The 21,655-nt window shown below is 42.4% G+C and overlaps 1 protein-coding gene across 1 annotated transcript in view; it reads right to left on the bottom strand.

The window, feature by feature from the left end:
* Positions 1-21,655, bottom strand: part of PRUNE1 (prune exopolyphosphatase 1) — a 104,650-nt gene that overhangs the window by 45,544 nt on the left and 37,451 nt on the right. Inside the window, 3 exon segments of the mRNA XM_053704848.1 lie at positions 3,664-3,800; positions 3,802-3,860; positions 4,241-4,346. Coding sequence (XP_053560823.1) covers positions 3,664-3,800; positions 3,802-3,860; positions 4,241-4,346 — 302 coding nt within the window.

Here is a 21,655-nt window from a genome sequence, read left to right as displayed (position 1 = left end):
AGGCGGAAAGATATAGGCAGGATGATACTTCCAAGGAAGTGACAATGCATCCACTGCTTCCGCCTGAGGATCCCTGGATCTGAACAGATACCTGGGAAGTTTCTTGTTTAGATGAGAAGCCATCAGATCTATTTCTGGAAGTCCCCACATTTGAACAATCTGAAGAAACACCTCTGGGTGAAGAGACCACTCGCCCGGATGTAACGTTTGGCGACTGAGATAATCCGCTTTCCAATTGTCAATACCTGGGATATGAACCGCAGAGATTAGACAAGAGCTGGATTCCGCCCATACCAGTATTCGAGATACTTCTTTCATAGCCAGAGGACTGTGAGTCCCTCCTTGATGATTGATATATGCCACAGTTGTGACATTGTTTGTCTGAAAACAAATGAACGATTCTCTGAAGAGGCCATGACTGAAGAGCTTCTGAAAATTGCACGGAGTTCCAAAATATTGATTGGTAATCTCACCTCCTGAGATTTCCCAAACCCCTTGTGCTGTCAGAAACCCCCATAAAGCTCCCCAACCTGTCAGACTTGCATCTGTTGAGATCACAGTCCAGGTTGGAAGAAAAAAAAGAAGCCCCCTGAACTAAACGATGGTGGTCTGTACCACGTCAGAGGGTGTCGAACAATCAGTTTTAAAGATATTAAATGAGATATCTTTGTATAATCCCGGCACCACTGGTTCAGCATACAGAGCTGAAGAGGTCGCATGTGAAAATGAGCAAAGGGGGAACACGTCCAATGCAGCAGTCATAAGAACCTAGAATTTCCATGCATAAGGCTACCGAAGGGAATGATTGAGACTGAAGGTTTCGATAAGCTGAAACCAATTTCAGACGTCTCCTGTCCAACAGAGACATGGGACACTGATTCTATCCGGAAATCTAAAAAAAAGGTTACTCTTGTCTGAGGAATCAACAAACTTTTTGGTTAATTGATCCTCCAACCATGTTCTTGAAGAAACAACACTCATAAAAAGCTGGAAAGGATCTTTCCATTGAAAATGAGCAAAGGGAATTGAATCCAATGCTGTTAAAACTTCTATGCATATATAGCAACTGAAGGAAATAATAGAGACTAAAGGGTACCGACAGACGGAACCCAATACAAATTGTCCCTTGTCTGATAGAGACAAAGATAGTGACATAAACCATCTGGAAACCTAAAAAAAGGTGACCCTTGCGTGAGGAATCAAGAGCTTTTGAAAAAAGATCCTCTAACTATGTCCTGAAGAGCAAGTGAAACATATGAGAATCCGCATCCTCAGGAAATAATCTGAATGAAAACAGAAAAATGAAGAATACGCATTTATTGTATCTAAAGAAAACAAATAATGCTATCAATGACCACAAAAAGGCAAAATAGTTTGAATAAAACTCCAAAACCCAGTTCCTAGAAAAGGAACTGGAATAAAACCCCCAGAAGATTCCAGGTCTGAGCAGCGCTTGAACCCCATGGGTACCCAGCCATGCCTCAACAGTATCCAAAATATATAGGACAGAAACACACTGAAAGAAAGTGTTAGCCTTACTGGAATAAAATCAAAGAAATTTGGACAAAATAGAACCAAAATAAATTTCAAAGAAGTCTTAACCTGCCCCTTACCAGCCAAGCTGGAATACGGCACGTGCATCGCAACATTAGGGAGCTAATTTCGAACCCCAATTAAAAACATGTTACTTGGGAAAGAACTCAGGGTTCGTTCCTTAATAAGAACAACCAAACTAGTATAAGCTTAAAGTTTTAGTCTTAGAACTCAATCTTGAAGCCCATAGTAACAGTTAAGAATTGAATCCAATTAGAATTGATTATCTTAGAACAAAAGAAATATGGATTTTTTTTTTTTTTTTTAAATCACAGAATTCTTCTAGCTAAAATAGCTAAAGGACATAGATTAACCCTCATTTGCGAATATATTCAATAAAATGAAGACACAAATGAAATCATTAGCATGATAGTCCAGTTTAAAGGACCAGTCAAAACAGAGGACTTGCAAAATGCAAAACAACAAGACAAATGCAACGGCACCTAGTCTAGTAAATGTTGTCCCTTAACAATGCTAAAATAAATCATGATCTGATACTTGATCTTAAAGTAAACAGAAAAAATGAAGCAATTATAAAACAAAATTGATCAAATTCCTTAAATGACAGTTTCAGGAATGGGAAAAATGCCAGTGAACAAGCTTCTAGCAACCAGAAGCAATAAATAATGAGACCTTAAATAATGTGGAGACAATAGTGACGCCCATATTTTTTTAGGCGCCAAAAAAGACGCCCACATTATTGTGGCGCCTGAATGCATTGGCGCCAAAAATGACGCCACATCCGGAACGCCAACACTTTTGGCGCAAAAAAAACGTCAAGAATGACGCAATAAAATGAAGCATTTTCAGCCCCCGCGAGCCTAATAGCCCACAGGGAAAAAGTCATTGATTAATTCATATGCATTATCCCAAATATGAAACTGACTGTCTGAAATAAGGAATGTTGAACATCCTGAGTCAAGACAAATAAATGTTTGAACACATATATTTAGAACTTTATATAAAAGTGCCCACCAGAGCTTAGAGTGTCACAGAAAATAAGACTTACTTACCCCAGGGACACTCATCTACAAGTAGTTAGAAAAGCCAAACCAGTACTGAAACGAGAATCAGTAGAGGTAATGGTATATATAAGAGTAGTATCGTCGAGTCTGAAAAGGGAGGTAAGAGATGAATCTCTACGACCGATAACAGAGAACCTATGAAATAGACCCCGTAGAAGGAGATCATTGAATTCAAATAGGCAATACTCTCCTCACATCCCTCTGACATTCACTGCACGCCGAGAGGAAAACCGGGCTCCAACCTGCTGCGGGAGCGCATATCAACGTAGAATCTAGCACAAACTTACTTAACCACCTCCATAGGGAGGCAAATTTGTAAAACTGATTTGTGGGTGTGGTGAGGGGTGTATTTATAGCATTTTGAGGTTTGGGAAACTTTGCCCCCTCCTGGTAGGAATGTATATCCCATACGTCACTAGCTCATGGACTCTTGCTAAGTACATGAAAGAAAATAAAATACTTAGCACATAAGAGGCAGGGGGTCGACATAACTGTTTCAAATTTAGGAGCCAATAAGAATATTCAGGGAGCCAGACAGGGGGTATTTCTATATAGATAAGGAGTTTATCCAATAAATTTAGGAGCCAGAGGTAAAATTCTAGGGGTTTGTCGAGCCCTGTATTAGAGCATGTCTACTTTTGCTCCTTTATTGCCCATTTAAATTAAGAATACATACTAATGTTTTTTTTAACACTTTAACATGTATTTCAGAATCTGTATATGGTGAGATGGAGTATCAAGTTAGACGGAGCTCACATCTAGTGCCAAATTGAGTAATTTAGGCAACAAATCTAAAAACTCTCCATATGCCTAATCCTTGAATGTCAAATTTTATGGGAAACAACCTTTAACAAATATGGAAAGACATTAGAATTTCCCCCAACTCGTCTGACTAGCAAAGATATAATGAATAAAGGCCAACCTAAAGATGCTCAGGTATAAGCACATCACACTATATGAATCACATACACTAAATTACTGTTGCTATAGCACAAACATAGTCACACACTGTTTAAAATGTCAAATATGATTCCAAGTCAATTACCTCGGTAATACATTGTGATCTACTAATGTCAGAACAAGTTGTCCAGCTTCATAAAGACTCTGAATATCAATCTCATCCCGGAACGTGAGATAGGCCTCAGGAATGCCATTTTCTTTCAAGAAGAAAGTGCTTTCTGTCCCTGAGAGGGAAATCACTGCGAGGTATATTACACACTGGAACATACACCAAAGTTTTTGCTAGAAGACGTCTGAAAAAGATAATTAGGAGCAAATAATTTCTCACTGTTCGTCATAGGGGCCAAAAACAGATAAAAGTTATCAAGCTAATCTGAAATACTTGTTCTACTCAGTATGTTAAATAAAAATATGTTTTAACAAGTTTTGACGTCATCTTGTACATGAATTAAAACACTATCATATGGCTTCATATTAGTGGAAAGATGATCAGACTATGGTATTAGATGAACAATCTCTGTATTGGGGTGACATAAAATAAAAAAAGAGTAGAGAAGGACAGTTCATAGCATCAGAGTATGGTAAATGCCAAGGTTACCATATTATTTCAATAACTCAACAAACTTTTCTCTTAATACCGATAACTCATTGAAAAAACCAACTTACGCTTGCTAGATAGTAGGCCAGAGATACTGCAGAGACCAAGGAATCCAAATCACAGGCTTCGTTTCCTAGGATCACATGTATATCATGGGCCTCTTGCTTATTCTGCAAAGAGGGAGAACAAGAATGTTACTGATGGACCCAAAAACAAATATAAAAAGTAATACAACAATAATATAATAGTACAAATAGAGCAGAACAGTTGCACATATGTTTGCATGTTCAGTTATTGTGCAACACCAATCACATATTAAGGGTCTGATGGAGAGGAATCTTGCAAAAACTTTGGAGGCTTTTCTGTGTTATAATGCAGTGTGTGTGTCTCTTGTTCACATTCAGGGGCCCTTCATAGGCTAAAATTTGCTTCACGGTGTTGAACAGTAATTCGAAAAGCATGTCCCCTGTTCCTGTGCTGAACAGGTGACATGCTTTTCAAATTACTGTCAACTTCAGCAGCACTATCAGTGAAGCGTGGGAGTAGATCAGGCCTTTAAGCCTAGCCTATCTAGAAGCCATGATCCTAATGAGCCTCTGAATGTTTCACATTCAGGGCCCTTCATAGCTACAACGACATCTCTTAAGCTAAATTGTGCTTTTCTAACATTCTTTCAGGAACCCCCAATAGTGACAATACTTTAATAGTTAATCTCACCAAAGTGGAGATCATGGGTCCTTCAAATTACAGATTTGGTATCAGACTAGAAAGCTGAATCTTATTAAAAGACCCAACTTGTGGAATAATAAATTGATCTGAAGCAGGTTGATTTCTGTTTTCAGAAAATGGAAATGTAAGTAAGGTAATGACTAATAAAAATGGACAGCATATTGATTTTCAGAAGCAACACAATATACATTTATCAACTTACTTTAAGAGTAATAAAGCAAACACAAAATTAATCAATTAGATTAACTTTTTGCAGTAGACTTTTGTAGAGTGTGGAGTAGTCAGGGTTTATAACATTTGCATGAACCAGTTGGATACATCCCTTTCTGTGCTAGAAGTAACAGGTTGGTGCACTAGGTTCTCAAGAAGTAGGTGTTTACGTAAGAAGTGTACGTTAGATGTGCCCCTGATCTGTTCATTAAACTGTTGGTGTTGTTTTCTACTGTATTGCAAAATGGATACCTGGGGTGTCTAGAATGATGGGATATAGAGGAATGCAGCATTGATGTCATCCCATGTTGAGTAGCCCTCTAAGGATTGGCTGAAGTTTATATTCCCAAAATGTATCTTTGCCATGGGGGATCTAGCGGAAGCATGTTGAACAGGTGACATGCTTTTCAAATTTCTGGACACTTCAGCCCCAGCTATTTCGACCTCTTGATGGGTGTGGTTAGCAAGATTTGTCAGTGATGGACCATGGACCCTATTACACTTCCTATAAGGGACTGACTCCAGTTCTTGGTGCTAGTATTTTACAAAAGTTGACGTCCAACCTTAGTACAAATACATAAAATTATCACTCAAATTTTTTTAATGTGTTTTGAACATTCCCCTAGATGCCGATTGGCTGTTAAAAGGAGTTTTAATTGGCTAAAAGAGTTTGGGAGTGACAATACATACAGCCACAGCAGTGGGTTGATTTGTTTTCAGTGTGCATAAAGATCAATGATTTTAAATTCAGATTTTTTAATTTAAATTAGGTGTGGTTTTTAGGGGTGGGGTTAAAGGATTTTTTTTTTTTTTTTTAAACAAGCTTTATTGAAGTGTAAAGGGTTACATTAACAAAGTCAGGTATAATAACAAATGGCGTAATGTATAATACAAGAATAAAGCAATGAGGGAATCTATGCAATTTAAATCAATGCCCATAAAGATTGTACACTCAAAATAATGTAAACATCATGCTCCTTGACACACAGCAGGAGCATGAGAAATTAGATGAGAGCTTTTTCTGTTTTTGAACGGTTAGAGATATACAGAGGGAAAGAGAGGGTAAAAAGGAATAGAAAAGGGGGGGGGATATGAATGGGGGAGGGGGGGGGAAGTGGAGAAAAAAAAAAAAAAAAAAAAATTATAAGTACTAATCAGAATATTCTTTTTCTTTTGTGGGTAGTATGCTCTAACAGTGGGATATTTAATTAAATAGTGCCCTGCCAGCAGTGCTCGCATGAGCTCATATTCGTCTATCTTATGGTTTTTAAGGTAAAAGTATCTTTCCATTATAAGACTTCCTCGACTTGCGAGTGCCACTCTTCTAGTGTAGGAGGGTTTTGTTTCTTTCCATTTTTAGGAATCAATTTTTTCGCACTAGTGAGCATAATTAGCAGTAAGGCGAGGTGTGTTCTGCTTGTGGTTTTAGGGAGTTCTAAAAACAGTAGAGCCTCGGAGTTTTTTAGAAGAGGGATATTAAGGATTTCAGCCATTTTATCGAAAATTTCTGACCAAAAGGGCGTTATAATTGGGCAAGACCACCATATGTGGAGTATGGGGAGCCGTTTCACCTCCCCTCCACCGCCCCTCTCCAACACATGTGGCTAGCTGTTGGAAATATCTTATGGAGTCTGACTGGGGTCAGGTACCATCTGCTCAAGAGCTTGATGTGGAGCTCCTGAATGGTAGACGATACAGACGATTTTTTAGTTAAGCTAAAAGCTTTTAGCCATAGTTGCTCATCAATGTCTATTCCTAATTCGGTGTTCCATTGTGTGACATAGGACGGTAGTGTGTCTGTGTTTCTGAGAGGAGACTATTTTGTATAGGAGAGATATTAGATGTTTTGGTAGGGAATCCCCTGAACACAGCTTCTCAAAAGGGTAAGAGACCTGCCCAGGTCCTGTTTCTGTCTGTGGCCGGATATAAAGTGTACTAGCTGGTTTGTAGTGTAGCCAGGAGGAGAAAACCTTGGGGTGAGCGTCCCTAAGCGTATCATGTGGGATTATTTTCCCGTTCTCGACTACTCCATGGAACCGTGCCCCCCTGAGTTTAGTATGGTGCGGATCTAAAAAAATCCTATTTTGGTGATGTAGGAATTTCAGGGGTTTTCAAGGATTGGTGGTTAAGGGGAATGTTTTGAGGAAATGTGGGTGGAGGTTGCTACGGTTGAGTCCCAAGATGTTAAATATTTCTGTTAAAAGATGGTAATTCTTAATTATGTTAGGCCGTTGGGAAGGGGAAGCCACGCTAAAGTGCTTACATTATTTGTTTTGAGGATTTGCCTGTCTAGATCTATCCAGGCTTTATGCTTTTCGGTTTTGTGCCCATTCTACTATCTTTGGAAGACTAATCACTTTTTGTATAGGGAAGATGTCAGGGAGCCCGAGCCCACCTTTGTCCCTTGTAGGTACATAGTGCGTCTAGGTATTCTAGGCTTGGTGTCTGCCCATATGTACTGTTCTATAATTTTTTGTAGTGTGAGGGAATAAATCCCTTAGGAAGAGTGATAGCAGGGTCTGAAGGAGATAGAGGATACGGGGAAGGGATAACAGAATTTATGTTTACCTGATAAATTACTTTCTCCAACGGTGTGTCCGGTCCACGCGTCATCCTTACTTGTGGGATATTCTCTTCCCCAGACAGGCGATGGGCAGAAAGAGGCCCAGCAAAGCTGGTCACATGATCCCTCCTAGGGGCTCCGCCTACCCCAGTCATTCGACCGACGTTAAGGAGGGAATATTTGCATAGGAGGAGAACCATATGATACCGTGGTGACTGTAGTTAAAGAAAATAAATTATCAGGACCTGATTAAAAAACCAGGGCGGGCCGTCCCGGACACGGACACACCGTTGGAGAAAGTAATTTATCAGGTAAACATAAATTCTGTTTTCTCCAACATAGGTGTGTCCGGGTCCACGGCGTCATCCTTACTTGTGGAAGACCATTACCAAAGCTTTAGGACACGGATGAAGGGAGGGAGGCAAATCAGGTCACCTAAATGGAAGGCACCACGGCTTGCAAAACCTTTTCTCCCAAAAATAGCCTCAGAAGAAGCAAAAGTATCAAACTTGTAATATTTGGTAAAAGTGTGCAGTGAGAGGACCAAGTCGCTGCCCTAGATGGGTTATCTGATCAACAGAAGCCTCGTTCTTGAAGGCCCATGTGGAAGCCACAGCCCTAGTGGGAATGAGCTGTGATTCTTTCAGGAGGGCTGCCGTCCGGCAGTCTCATAAGCCAATCTGATGATGCTTTTAATCCGAAAAAGAGAGAGAGGTAGAATTGCTTTTTGACCTCGTCCTTTTACCAGAATAAACAACAAACAAGGAAGATGTTTGTCTAAAATCCTTTGTAGCATCTAAATAGAATTTTAGAGCTCGAACAACATCCAAATTGTGCAACAAACGATTCCTGTCTTTGAAGACTGGTTTCGGACACAAAGAAGGCACGACTATCTCCTGGTTAAGTGTTTTTGTTAGAAACAACATTTGGGAAGAAAAGCCAGGTTTAGTACGTAAAACCACCTTATCAGCATGGAACACCAGATAAGGAGGAGAACACTGCAGAGCAGATAATTCTGGAAACTCTTCTAGCAGAAGAAATTGGCAACCAAAAACAAAACTTTCCAAGATAGATAACTTAATATCAACGGAATGTAAGGGTTCAAACGGAGACCCCCTGAAGAACTGAAAGAGACTAAGTTGAGGACTGCCAAGGAGGGAGTCAAAGGTTTGTAAACAGGCTTGATTCTAACCAGGAGCCTGAACAAAGGCTTGAACATCTGGCACAGCTGCCAGTTTTTTGTGAAGTAACACAGACAAGGCAGAAATCTGGTCCCTTCAAGGAACTTGCAGATAAACCTTTCTCCAATCCTTCTTGGAAGAAAGTATAGAATCTTAGGAATCTTTACCTTGTCCCAAGGGAATCCTAAGATTCACACCAACAGATATATTTTTTCCATATTTTGTGGTAAATTTTTCTAGTTACAGGCTTTCTGGCCTGAACAAGAGTATCAATAACAGAATCTGAGAACCCTCGTTTTGATAAGATCAAGCGTTCAATCTCCAAGCAGTCAGCTGGAGTGAGACCAGATTCGGATGTTCGAACGGACCTTGAACAAGAAGGTCTCGTCTCAAAGGTAGCTTCCATGGTGGAGCCGATGACATATTCACCAGATCTGCATACCAAGTCCTGCGTGGCCACGCAGGAGCTATCAAGATCACCGACGCCCTCTCCTGATTGATCCTGGCTACCAGCCTGGGGATGAGAGGAAACGGCGGGAATACATAAGCTAGTTTGAAGGTCCAAGGTGCTACTAGTGCATCTACTAGAGTCGCCTTGGGATCCCTGGATCTGGACCCGTAGCAAGGAACCTTGAAGTTCTGACGAGAGGCCATCAGATCCATGTCTGGAATGTCCCACAGTTGAGTAATTTGGGCAAAGATTTCCGGATGGAGTTCCCACTCCCCCGGATGTAATGTCTGACGACTCAGAAAATCCGCTTCCCAATTTTCCACTCCTGGGATGTGGATTGCAGACAAGTGGCAGGAGTGAGTCTCCGCCCATTGAATGATTTTGGTCACTTCTTCCATCGCCAGGGAACTCCTTGTTCCCCCCTGATGGTTGATGTACGCAACAGTCGTCATGTTGTCTGATTGAAACCGTATGAACTTGGCCTTTGCTAGCTGAGGTCAAGCCTTGAGAGCATTGAATATCGCTCTCAGTTCCAGAATATTTATCGGTAGAAGAGATTCTTCCCGAGACCAAAGACCCTGAGCTTTCAGGGATCCCCAGACCGCGCCCCAGCCCATCAGACTGGCGTCGGTCGTGACAATGACCCACTCTGGTCTGCGGAAGGTCATCCCTTGTGACAGGTTGTCCAGGGACAGCCACCAACGGAGTGAGTCTCTGGTCCTCTGATTTACTTGTATCTTCGGAGACAAGTCTGTATAGTCCCCATTCCACTGACTGAGCATGCACAGTTGTAATGGTCTTAGATGAATGCGCGCAAAAGGAACTATGTCCATTGCCGCTACCATCAAACCTATTACTTCCATGCACTGCGCTATGGAAGGAAGAGGAACGGAATGAAGTGTTTGACAAGAGTTTAGAAGTTTTGTTTTTCTGGCCTCTGTCAGAAAAATCCTCATTTCTAAGGAGTCTATTATTGTTCCCAAGAAGGGAACCCTTGTCGACGGAGATAGAGAACTCTTTTCCACGTTCACTTTCCATCCGTGAGATCTGAGAAAGGCCAGGACTATGTCCGTGTGAGCCTTTGCTTGAGGAAGGGACGACGCTTGAATCAGAATGTCGTCCAAGTAAGGTACTACTGCAATGCCCCTTGGTCTTAGCACCGCTAGAAGGGACCCTAGTACCTTTGTGAAAATCCTTGGAGCAGTGGCTAATCCGAAAGGAAGCGCCACGAACTGGTAATGCTTGTCCAGGAATGCGAACCTTAGGAACCGATGATGTTCCTTGTGGATAGGAATATGTAGATACGCATCCTTCAAATCCACCGTGGTCATGAATTGACCTTCCTGGATGGAAGGAAGAATTGTTCGAATGGTTTCCATTTTGAACGATGGAACCTTGAGAAACTTGTTTAAGATCTTGAGATCTAAGATTGGTCTGAACGTTCCCTCTTTTTTGGGAACTAAGAACAGATTGGAGTAGAACCCCATCCCTTGTTCTCCTAATGGAACAGGATGAATCACTCCCATTTTTAACAGGTCTTCTACACAATGTAAGAATGCCTGTCTCTTTATGTGGTCTGAAGACAATTGAGACCTGTGGAACCTCCCCCTTGGGGGAAGCCCCTTGAATTCCAGAAGATAACCTTGGGATACTATTTCTAGTGCCCAAGGATCCAGAACATCTCTTGCCCAAGCCTGAGCGAAGAGAGAGAGTCTGCCCCCCACCAGATCCGGTCCCGGATCGGGGGCCAACATTTCATGCTGTCTTGGTAGCAGTGGCAGGTTTCTTGGCCTGCTTTCCCTTGTTCCAGCCTTGCATTGGTCTCCAGGCTGGCTTGGCTTGAGAAGTATTACCCTCTTGCTTAGAGGACGTAGCACTTGGGGCTGGTCCGTTTCTACGAAAGGGACGAAAATTAGGTTTATTTTTGGCCTTGAAAGACCTATCCTGAGGAAGGGCGTGGCCCTTACCCCCAGTGATATCAGAGATAATCTCTTTCAAGTCAGGGCCAAACAGCGTTTTCCCCTTGAAAGGAATGTTAAGGAGTTTGTTCTTGGAAGACGCATCCGCTGACCAAGATTTCAACCAAAGCGCTCTACGCGCCACAATAGCAAACCCAGAATTCTTCGCCGCTAACCTAGCCAATTGCAAAGTGGCGTCTAGGGTGAAAGAATTAGCCAATTTGAGAGCACGGATTCTGTCCATAATCTCCTCATAAGGAGGAGAATCACTATCGATCGCCTTTACTAGCTCATCGAACCAGAAACACGCGGCTGTAGTGACAGGGACAATGCATGAAATTGGTTGTAGAAGGTAACCTTGTTGAACAAACATCTTTTTAAGCAAACCTTCTAATTTTTTATCCATAGGATCTTTGAAAGCACAACTATCTTCTATGGGTATAGTGGTGCGTTTGTTTAAAGTAGAAACCGCTCCCTCGACCTTGGGGACAGTCTGCCATAAGTCCTTTCTGGGGTCGACCATAGGAAACAATTTTTTAAATATGGGGGGAGGGACGAAAGGTATACCGGGCCTTTCCCATTCTTTATTTACAATGTCCGCCACCCGCTCGGGTATAGGAAAAGCTTCTGGGAGCCCCGGGACCTCTAGGAACTTGTCCATTTTACATAGTTTCTCTGGGATGATCAAATTCTCACAATCATCCAGAGTGGATAATACCTCCTTAAGCAGAGCGCGGAGATGTTCCAACTTAAATTTAAATGTAATCACATCGGGTTCAGCTTGTTGAGAAATTTTCCCTGAATCTGAAATTTCTCCCTCAGACAAAACCTCCCTGGCCCCCTCAGACTGGTGTAGGGGCATTTCAGAACCATTATCATCAGCGTCCTCATGCTCTTCAGTATCTAAAACAGAGCAGTCGCGCTTACGCTGATAAGTGGGCATTTTGGCTAAAATGTTTTTGATAGAATTATCCATTACAGCCGTTAATTGTTGCATAGTAAGGAGTATTGGCGCGCTAGATGTACTAGGGGCCTCCTGAGTGGGCAAGACTCGTGTAGACGAAGGAGGGAATGATGCAGTACCATGCTTACTCCCCTCACTTGAGGAATCATCTTGGGCATCATTTTCAGTGTCACATAAATCACATTTATTTAAATGAGAAGGAACCTTGGCTTCCCCACATTCAGAACACAGTCTATCTGGTAGTTCAGACATGTTAAACAGGCATAAACTTGATAACAAAGTACAAAAAACGTTTTAAAATAAAACCGTTACTGTCACTTTAAATTTTAAACTGAACACACTTTATTACTGCAATTGCGAAAAAGTATGAAGGAATTGTTCAAAATTCACCAAAATTTCACCACAGTGTCTTAAAGCCTTAAAAGTATTGCACACCAAATTTGGAAGCTTTAACCCTTAAAATAACGGAACCGGAGCCGTTTTTAACTTTAACCCCTTTACAGTCCCTGGTATCTGTTTTGCTGAGACCCAACCAAGCCCAAAGGGGAATACGATACCAAATGACGCCTTCAGAAAGTCTTTTCTATGTATCAGAGCTCCTCACACATGCGACTGCATGTCATGCTTCTCAAAAACAAGTGCGCAATACCGGCGCGAAAATGAGGCTCTGCCTATGATTAGGGAAAGCCCCTAGAGAATAAGGTGTCTAAAACAGTGCCTGCCGATATTATTTAACAAAAATACCCAGATTAAATGATTCCTCAAGGCTAAATATGTGTAATATATGAATCGATTTAGCCCAGAAAATGTCTACAGTCTTAATAAGCCCTTGTGAAGCCCTTATTTACTGTCTGAATAAAAATGGCTTACCGGATCCCATAGGGAAAATGACAGCTTCCAGCATTACATCGTCTTGTTAGAATGTGTCATACCTCAAGCAGCAAAAGACTGCTCACTGTTCCCCCAACTGAAGTTAATTCCTCTCAACAGTCCTGTGTGGAACAGCCATGGATTTTAGTAACGGTTGCTAAAATCATTTTCCTCATACAAACAGAAATCTTCATCTCTTTTCTGTTTCAGAGTAAATAGTACATACCAGCACTATTTTAAAATAACAAACTCTTGATTGAATAATAAAAACTACAGTTAAACACTAAAAAACTCTAAGCCATCTCCGTGGAGATGTTGCCTGTACAACGGCAAAGAGAATGACTGGGGTAGGCGGAGCCTAGGAGGGATCATGTGACCAGCTTTGCTGGGCTCTTTGCCATTTCCTGTTGGGGAAGAGAATATCCCACAAGTAAGGATGACGCCGTGGACCGGACACACCTATGTTGGAGAAATTCATTTTAATGACCCCTATTCTGCCAAGCCAAGATGTGCATTTGCTTTTCCAAGAGGAGAGATCCGCTGAGATCGCGTTCCTAAGGGCGACGTAATTGTATTTAAATAAATCGGAAGGGTCTGAGGTTAAGTAGATGCCTAGGTATTTTAATTTGGATTTAGCTAAAGGAATCTGGTGTGTCATTTGTATAGAATGTATGATCTTGGGGCAAGTGTTGATGTTCAATAATTCAGACTTATGCAAATTCAGGGGAGAAGCAGGAGGCTTTGCCATATCCTTAAGGACGTCAAGGGAGTGCAGGGAGGATTCAGAGGCGTTTGTTAAGGTGTAAAGGACGTCATCAGCATAGAGTGCTTGCTTGTATTCTGGTGTCTCCTACTTTAATACCTGGTGATATGGGGGGGGGGGTTAAAGGATTTTTTTAGAAATAAAAATGCTTTTTGAGGAAGAAATCTATCTAAAGATAGTTTCTGTTTAAAATTATATAATATAATAATAATCTAAGGGTATTCATTCTGAAATATATTAGTTTAGTAGATTAGTTTTTAAGTATATAGCAAGATACTGTATATTATTCATGGCTGCAATGTTTAATTTTTTTGGTAAATTCATTTCATTAATCCATTCACAATGTCCTGTTCTTCCAGAGGTTTCTGTCAAATTATTTTGGGCAATTTTTCTATCTTGAAGAGATTATCACATATTGGTTTTGTAGTTCTCAAATCTGTGAATTTGTGTCTGCAGAAATAACATGCCCCTTCTTAAAAGCAAAAATGTTATAAAATAAACATCCAAAGTTCAGACATAGACCTTAAACGGGCATATTCATGAAAGAGAACTTTTGGGTTTCAGATAGCGCACACAATTTCCATATTTACTTCTTTTATGAAATTTGCCTCATTCTCTTGGTATTCTCTGTTGAAGGAGAGCAATGCTCTACTGAGGCCTAACTGAACACATTAGGTGACACAGTGACAAGCAGCTAGCTCACAGTAGTGTGCTGCTTGTGAGTCTATCTATATATACTTTCCAACAATGGATACCAAGAGAATGAAGCAAATTAGATAAGAGGAGTAAATTGGAAAATTGTTCAGAATTGCATGTTCTCTCCGAATCATGAAAGTTTAATTTTGACTTTACTGTCCCTTTAATGCCTTTGCTGCTCTTCAAATCTATGTACACAGAATCAACTCATACTAAGTTTCAAGTAGCTCAATGAATAGAAGATTGCTTGGAGCAGAATATATCTGCATAGGGACCTAAGTGTGAAGAGGGAGGGGCAAGCATTAAAATAAAATATATGCTGTTATTGTTTTAGTTAAATAAAACTATTTACATTGTTATTTTTCTCCTTCCAATAAAGTACAACTGAAAAGTAGATCAAATATGAATGATTAACCTATTAAACTGGAGAAAGTTCTTGTGCCAATAATTTCATTTATTTCAATAATCTATCTCTGTATATCTAATGATATATAATCAAAACAGTAATAGTCTAATATAACCAGAATTATCTGAAAAGTTATTATTCTAAAAATGAAAACTATGATTTAAAACATAAATAATGCTTACCTGATAATTTCATTTTCTTCTGAAGGAAAGAGTCCACAGCTGCATTCATTACTTTTGGGAAATATAGAACCTGGCCACCAGGAGGAGGCAAAGACACCCAAGCCAAAGGCTTAAATACTTCCCCCACTTCCCTCATCCCCCAGTCATTCTGCCGAGGGAACAAGGAACAGTAGGAGAAATATCAGAGTGAAAAAAGGTGCCAGAAGAACAAAAAATTACAGCCGCCTCATAAATAAAAACACAGGCGGGAGCTGTGGACTCTTCCCTTCAGAAGAAAATGAAATTATCAGGTAAGCATAATTTATGTTTTTCTTCTTAAAAGCGTCCACAGCTGCATTCATTACATTGGGAAAAGAATACCCAAGCTAGAGGACACTGAATGCAAACAACGGGTGGGTACAAAAGGCGGCCCCTTCGAAAGGCACCAAAGCCTGATTACTCAACACCCTAAAAAAATATAGACGATACGGGTGAAAACCCGAAGCCCAGTTAACTGCACATTAGTTATACCGCCTGTAAAGCCGAACTAAACCACTCAGTCCCAGAGTCCATCAAGCCCAAACAACCTCAGAGGAGTCAGCCCCGCGGATCACATCTCCCATAAAGGTACCCGGCCAAGACAAGGACTGCTATCTGCCCCCAAAAAGGAGAACAGAATCTCATGAAAAATCCAAAAGGATCATTCCACTCTGCAGAACATAGAACAACCCATGGTTGTCGTACAATAGCAACCGCCCAGGGAGATGAACTCCCTAGAAACATAAGGACCGAAGAAAAAGAGATCAATACACAGGGAAACATGTCCCAAAAAGGACTCAAGGAACACCCTCATATCCCTGACCCTGTACCATACCCAAAAGTACTCCAGGAAAACCATGAGTTCCCCGTTGCCTCATACTAGATCTAGATCTGCAAGCTAGACATTAGAGAGAGCAGAAATAGGATAACTATCCCAGCAGCTAGGAAAGAGTTCTCCAAAAAGAACACCAACCGTCTGAACAGGAAATTCCAATGACCAGCTTCCAGGTAGAAAGCCGACTCACCGTTGCTAAACCCAAACACCGAAGGCGTTTCAAAGCTTTCTAACACCCAGTCAAATTGCAAGTAGCTGGTTACACTCTCAAAGTGCAATAGCTGTATTCAACTGCAAACCTTTCAAGGGCTCACAGCCCTCCGAATATCGGGCTCCAAGGAGCACTCCCCTCCCAGGATCGAACGCCAGTGGAAAAGAGGAGGACATCCAAGACCTCCCACAAAGGAGAGAACCAACTCTAAAGAAAAAACAATCAAACCTGCATAGAGTAACCGACCCCCAATCTTCCCTCTAGGATAATTGTCCTAGCCCAAAGGCTAGTCAAGACCAAAGACATGAGTCCCAGACTTCCGGAAGAGAAGGAAGAGTCAAAGTAGGAACAAAGTCACCGGTTAGACCGCTGACTGTGACTACAAACGGTATGCTACTAGACATTGTGCTCGGGTAAAAAAAAACTACACGGCTGTCTCCTCTAAAAACAAGGAACACTTCCAAAGGGAAGAAGGCCTTCAGACCCTCAGCATCCATATATCAAAATCCAACATATAGAAGGAGCCCCATAGAGATCAAACCCTCAGCCTCCCGCTGCAGGAACCAGTCACTACATCACAACTCCCCTTCCAGGATTCTGAAATGCAAGACGCCAAGGACCCACAGGTCGCTCCAAACCCGGAGAACCCTACCCCCACTCTAGAAGAGAAGGGAATTAAACAACGGAAAACCACCCTACCATAGAAGCGAGAGCCTTTGACCATATCGCCAAACCAGGTGAAGATACCTGGAGTCTACAGGAACAGCGTAAATGTGCCAGAAGACCAGTAGGGAACAGTCAAAAGGACCTAAAGCCTAAACCACAAACAGATAGGCATCTCTCACAGAGCCCCAGCCTCTACGGAGAGAGGACCACAAACATCTAGTGTGAGATTGAACTGTTCACATCCATCCAAGGAGAGACACGGACCTAGGTCAGGGTCCTCGAAAAAAAAAAAATCAATCGAAGATCCAACTTCCAGAGGAACCCTAAGCTGCCTCCTACAAGGAGGAATGCACCTCTAAAGTCTGTAGACTTGGCGATCTAGCAATAGCCTCAAACCCAAGAGTCACGAAGGACTTCCTTAACGGTCTAAGATTCAGCACCTAGGGCACTTGGATCACAAAGAAATCTCGTAGGCAAGCGTTAATACGTGCAATACACACAGGCAAGGTAGCAACCAACACCAAAAGGTGAATGAGAACCCTGTACCCTGCTCGCCATCCCAGAGAATCGTACTTAGGACACCGCCCATGAAGCCCCTAACGGAGCATCAAGGATAAATGGTCTACCACCTGACCCCAGAAGAGCAGCCCTCCATAACCGACCTTGCCTCTTCACTGACAAGCCCAAGGCTAGAGTTGCAACGAGGATGGAAGATACCCGAACGTCGAGACCATGGTCAGACCAAGGGTAATGGAAGAGACAACAGCCAGAGATCCTTGCAGCATCTATCTTCCAAAAATCTTCTTTAAACAGGCAAAGGCTGGAGCTTTGCAGCTCCCCACAGAAGGCAGGGAACCCCTGCACACCAACTCTTAGAGTAAAACAACTTTGAGCAGAGTAAGAACATGCCCGCGCATCCAGACCATATGATCCACCCAAGGCGGGAAGGAAGGAAACTCAGCCAGCAAATCATTAATCACTTGGCACACCAGACCACATAGGTCACACACATCTCCCAACTCCAAGAATGGAATAACGGTTCTGAGTCCCCGGGACCTGAAGAACCATGATGACGTCTGCAAAACAGATCCGTATCCAAGACGAGAAGCCCAAACAAGCAACCTAGATTGGCACTCATATCCCTCCGTTCGGAGGGGTTGTATTTAAACAACAGGCCTCATACTTTGGTAGGATCCGATCCCGGAGTCCATAGAATAGGCCAAGTGACATTCAAAATCCAGCAGGATTAATCAGCACCACGAGGGTGACATGAACCCTGGTAACAGTCGAAAATGTACCCGACCAGTACCTCCCTGGTATAAGGACACTCTAGACCTGACCAAGGTCCAAGAAAATTAATCTGGAAGGATCCATAAATAAACTAGAAAAACATTTTTCTATTATTCAACAAGTGCACAACTTCCGAGGAAGTGCTCACGCGACCTAAATCGCAAGCATTGGTTCCAGAGAAGAACTTCATAAAAACGAAAATCTAACAGACATGAGCTTAAGAAAAAACAAATTAAACACATCCATACGGATCAAAAAATAAAATGAAGGCAGCACCCATCGGGTGAACGCCCAAGCCGAATGAGGACGACAACGGGACCAGCCGATTAAAAGCCCCCATTCACCCAAGCTCAGAACTGGAACTGAAAAACATATAAAAAAAAAGAAAAAAACGTTGATGTTAAGGAGATTGGCTTCATCCCCAAACTCCATACCCATTTTGGCATCCAACTTCTAAGGCCTTGGATCCCTTGGCCCGCTAGGACTGGAATCCTCCAACATTGCCAAAACATGTCTGAAAGAACACGAAGGCGAGCCAGCCTATAACAGAAGGCAAAATCATCCCTCGCCGGATCAACTGAAGACCCTGGCCCCGAGATAGGGGCCCCTGAAGCCTCAGGGGCCAACGCTTCCCCAGAAGGCTGAACTGAATCGGACGATCCCACGCTCGATGGGCCCGGAACACGGACAGTATCTTAGAAATACTTCACTTGGGAGATATAAATGATTCAGCGCCATAGAAATGGCCATGCGGAACTGTGCCGTAACGTCTGGAGGAAACAAGTCACCCTCCGGAGAATTAGTAAAGGCCATAGGGACACCTGCTTGCGTAGCCGGGAAATGGACTGGGGCATTTGCTTCTCGGGTCATGGAAACCTTGGAGGCGGATGGCTCAACGCACTCTAAGCTCCCTGCTTCAAGAGAAGAGATTACACTAGAACGGCAATTGGAACACACTTCAAAAACAAAATTGACTCCATCAGAAGTGAAATCAGCTCTCAACATACTTCCAATCTCCCACCCCCTCAAAAGCTCACGATCACCCAAAACCCAAATATCAAAAAAATGCAGCTCTTTTGCCCCTGTTAATGAGGATGAAGTTTCTGCCCTTATACTGTCCTCCCACCTCACTACCTGTCCCCTCGACCCCATCCCCTCACAGCTACTCCCCTCCCTCTCTTCTACCCTCACCCCCATACTCACACACATTTTCAACCTCTCCCTCAGCACTGGTATATTTCCCTCATCTCTAAAACATGCACTGGTCACACCTATCCTCAAAAAACCTTCCCTTGATCCAACCTCCCCTTCCAATTACCACCCTATTTCCTTACTCCCTCTTGCCTCAAAGCTCCTCGAAAAGCTAGTTTACGCACGTCTATCCCATTTCCTTACACTAAACTCTCTTCTTGACCCACTGCAATCTGGATTTCATTCCCATCACTCTACAGAGACAGCAATTGTCAAGGTTACCAATGACCTACTTACAGCAAAATCCAAAGGCCACTTCTCTCTGCTTATCCTCCTTGACCTGTCTGCAGCCTTTGACACTGTTGACCATCCTCTTCTGCTCCAAACCCTCCAATCCTTCGGCATCTGTGACACAGCTCTCTCGTGGTTCTCTTCCTATCTGACTAACCGTACATTTAGTGTAGCCTTCTCCGGAGCATCCTCTGCCCCGTTACCACTTTCTGTTGGGGTACCTCAAGGCTCTGTCCTTGGTGCCCTTCTCTTCTCAATCTACACGTCGTCACTAGGTTCCATAATAAAGTCCCATGGGTTTCAATACCATTTGTATGCCGATGACACCCAAATCTACCTCTCTGCACCAGACCTACCTCCTTCCTTACTAAACCGTTTCACTAACTGTCTTTCTCACATCTCATCTTGGATGTCCTCTCACTACCTTAAAGGGACACTGAACCAAAAATGTTTCTTTTGTGATTCAGATAGAGCATGCAATTTTAAGCAACTTTCTAATTTACTCATATTATCACTTTTTCTTCATTCTCTTGCTATCTTTATATATAAAAAGAAGGCATCTAAGCTTTTTTCTTGGTTCAGGACTATGGACAGCAGTTTTTGATTGGTGGATGAATTTATCCACCAATCAGCAAGGACAACCTAGGTTGTTCACCAAAAATGGGCCGGCATCTAAACTTACATTCTTTCATTTCAAATAAAGATTCCAAGAGAATGAAGAAAATTTGATAATAGGAGTAAATTTGAAAGTTGCTTAAAATGTCATGCTCTATCTGAATCACGAAAGAAAAAATTTGGGTACAGTGTCCCTTTAAGCTAAATTTCTCCAAAACTGAACTCCTTATTTTTTCCCCCTTCTTCCAATGTCTCCACCCTCAAAATTTCTATAACTGTTGATAATTCCATCATTACCCCTACCCCGCAAGCCTTATGTCTTGGGGTCACACTTGACTCAGATCTTTCCTTCACTCCTCACATTCAGTCCTTGGCTAAAGCCTGCCGCTTCCACCTTAAAAACATTGCTAAAATTAGACATTTCCTTACACAAGATACAACCAAGATTTTAATCCACTCTCTCATCCTTTCCCGCCTCGACTACTGCAATTCCGTCCTCTCTGGTCTATCTAGCTGCCGCATAGCTCCTTTACAATCAATTATGAATGCCTCTGCCAGGCTCATCTTCCTTACTCGTCGCTCTTCATCTGCTGCACCTCTCTGCCAATCCCTTCACTGGCTTCCTCTTGCCTCTAGGATTAAACATAAAATCCTCACCCTATAAAAAGCTCTCAACTGCACTGCTCCCCCCTACATCTCAGAACTTGTCTCTAGATACTCTCCCTCCCGTCCCCTTCGATCAGCTCAGGATCTCCTCCTCTCTTGTTACTTCCTCACATTCACAGGACTTCTCCAGACTGGCCCCCATCTTGTGGAATTCCCTGCCTCGCTCCATAAGACTCTCCCCTAGTTTTAACAGCTTCAAGCACTCCCTAAAAACTCTACTATTCAGGGATGCATACAACCAACACTTACCTTTCCTAACGCCATTGCTTTCCCCTTGAACCCCTTAGATGGTAAGCCTATGGGCCCAGCTGTTTACAGATCGCTTCATAAGAGCCGACTACAACAGTGTAACTCTCGGCAGGGCCCTCTACCCACTTGACCCCTACAAAGCTATCCTGTACACCGACTATGTTTACAGCGCTGCGGAATCTGTTGGCGCTCTACAAATACCTGATAATAATAATAACATAACTGATGGGCATTGATTACCCAGGCCATTTTATATTCATCACAAGACACATCCTCCATATTGGAGGCATCCGTGTTGTGCATGTCAGAATCCTCCATAATCTTGAGATTACAAAAATGACAAAAAACTAACTGGCACCCTTTAACATCCCCAATGGCTGGGGCACTCACCACCTCCTGTGAACCAGACAACCCACGAGCAAGACTCTCTCTGTCGCACACAGTCAGCATACGGAAGTGAAAAACAACGTAACC

Source organism: Bombina bombina, chromosome 1 (genome assembly GCF_027579735.1).
Source record: "Bombina bombina isolate aBomBom1 chromosome 1, aBomBom1.pri, whole genome shotgun sequence".
Lineage (NCBI taxonomy): Eukaryota > Metazoa > Chordata > Amphibia > Anura > Bombinatoridae > Bombina > Bombina bombina.
The sequence above is the reverse complement of the archived record's forward strand: the minus strand, read 5'-3'. Positions and strand labels throughout refer to the sequence as shown.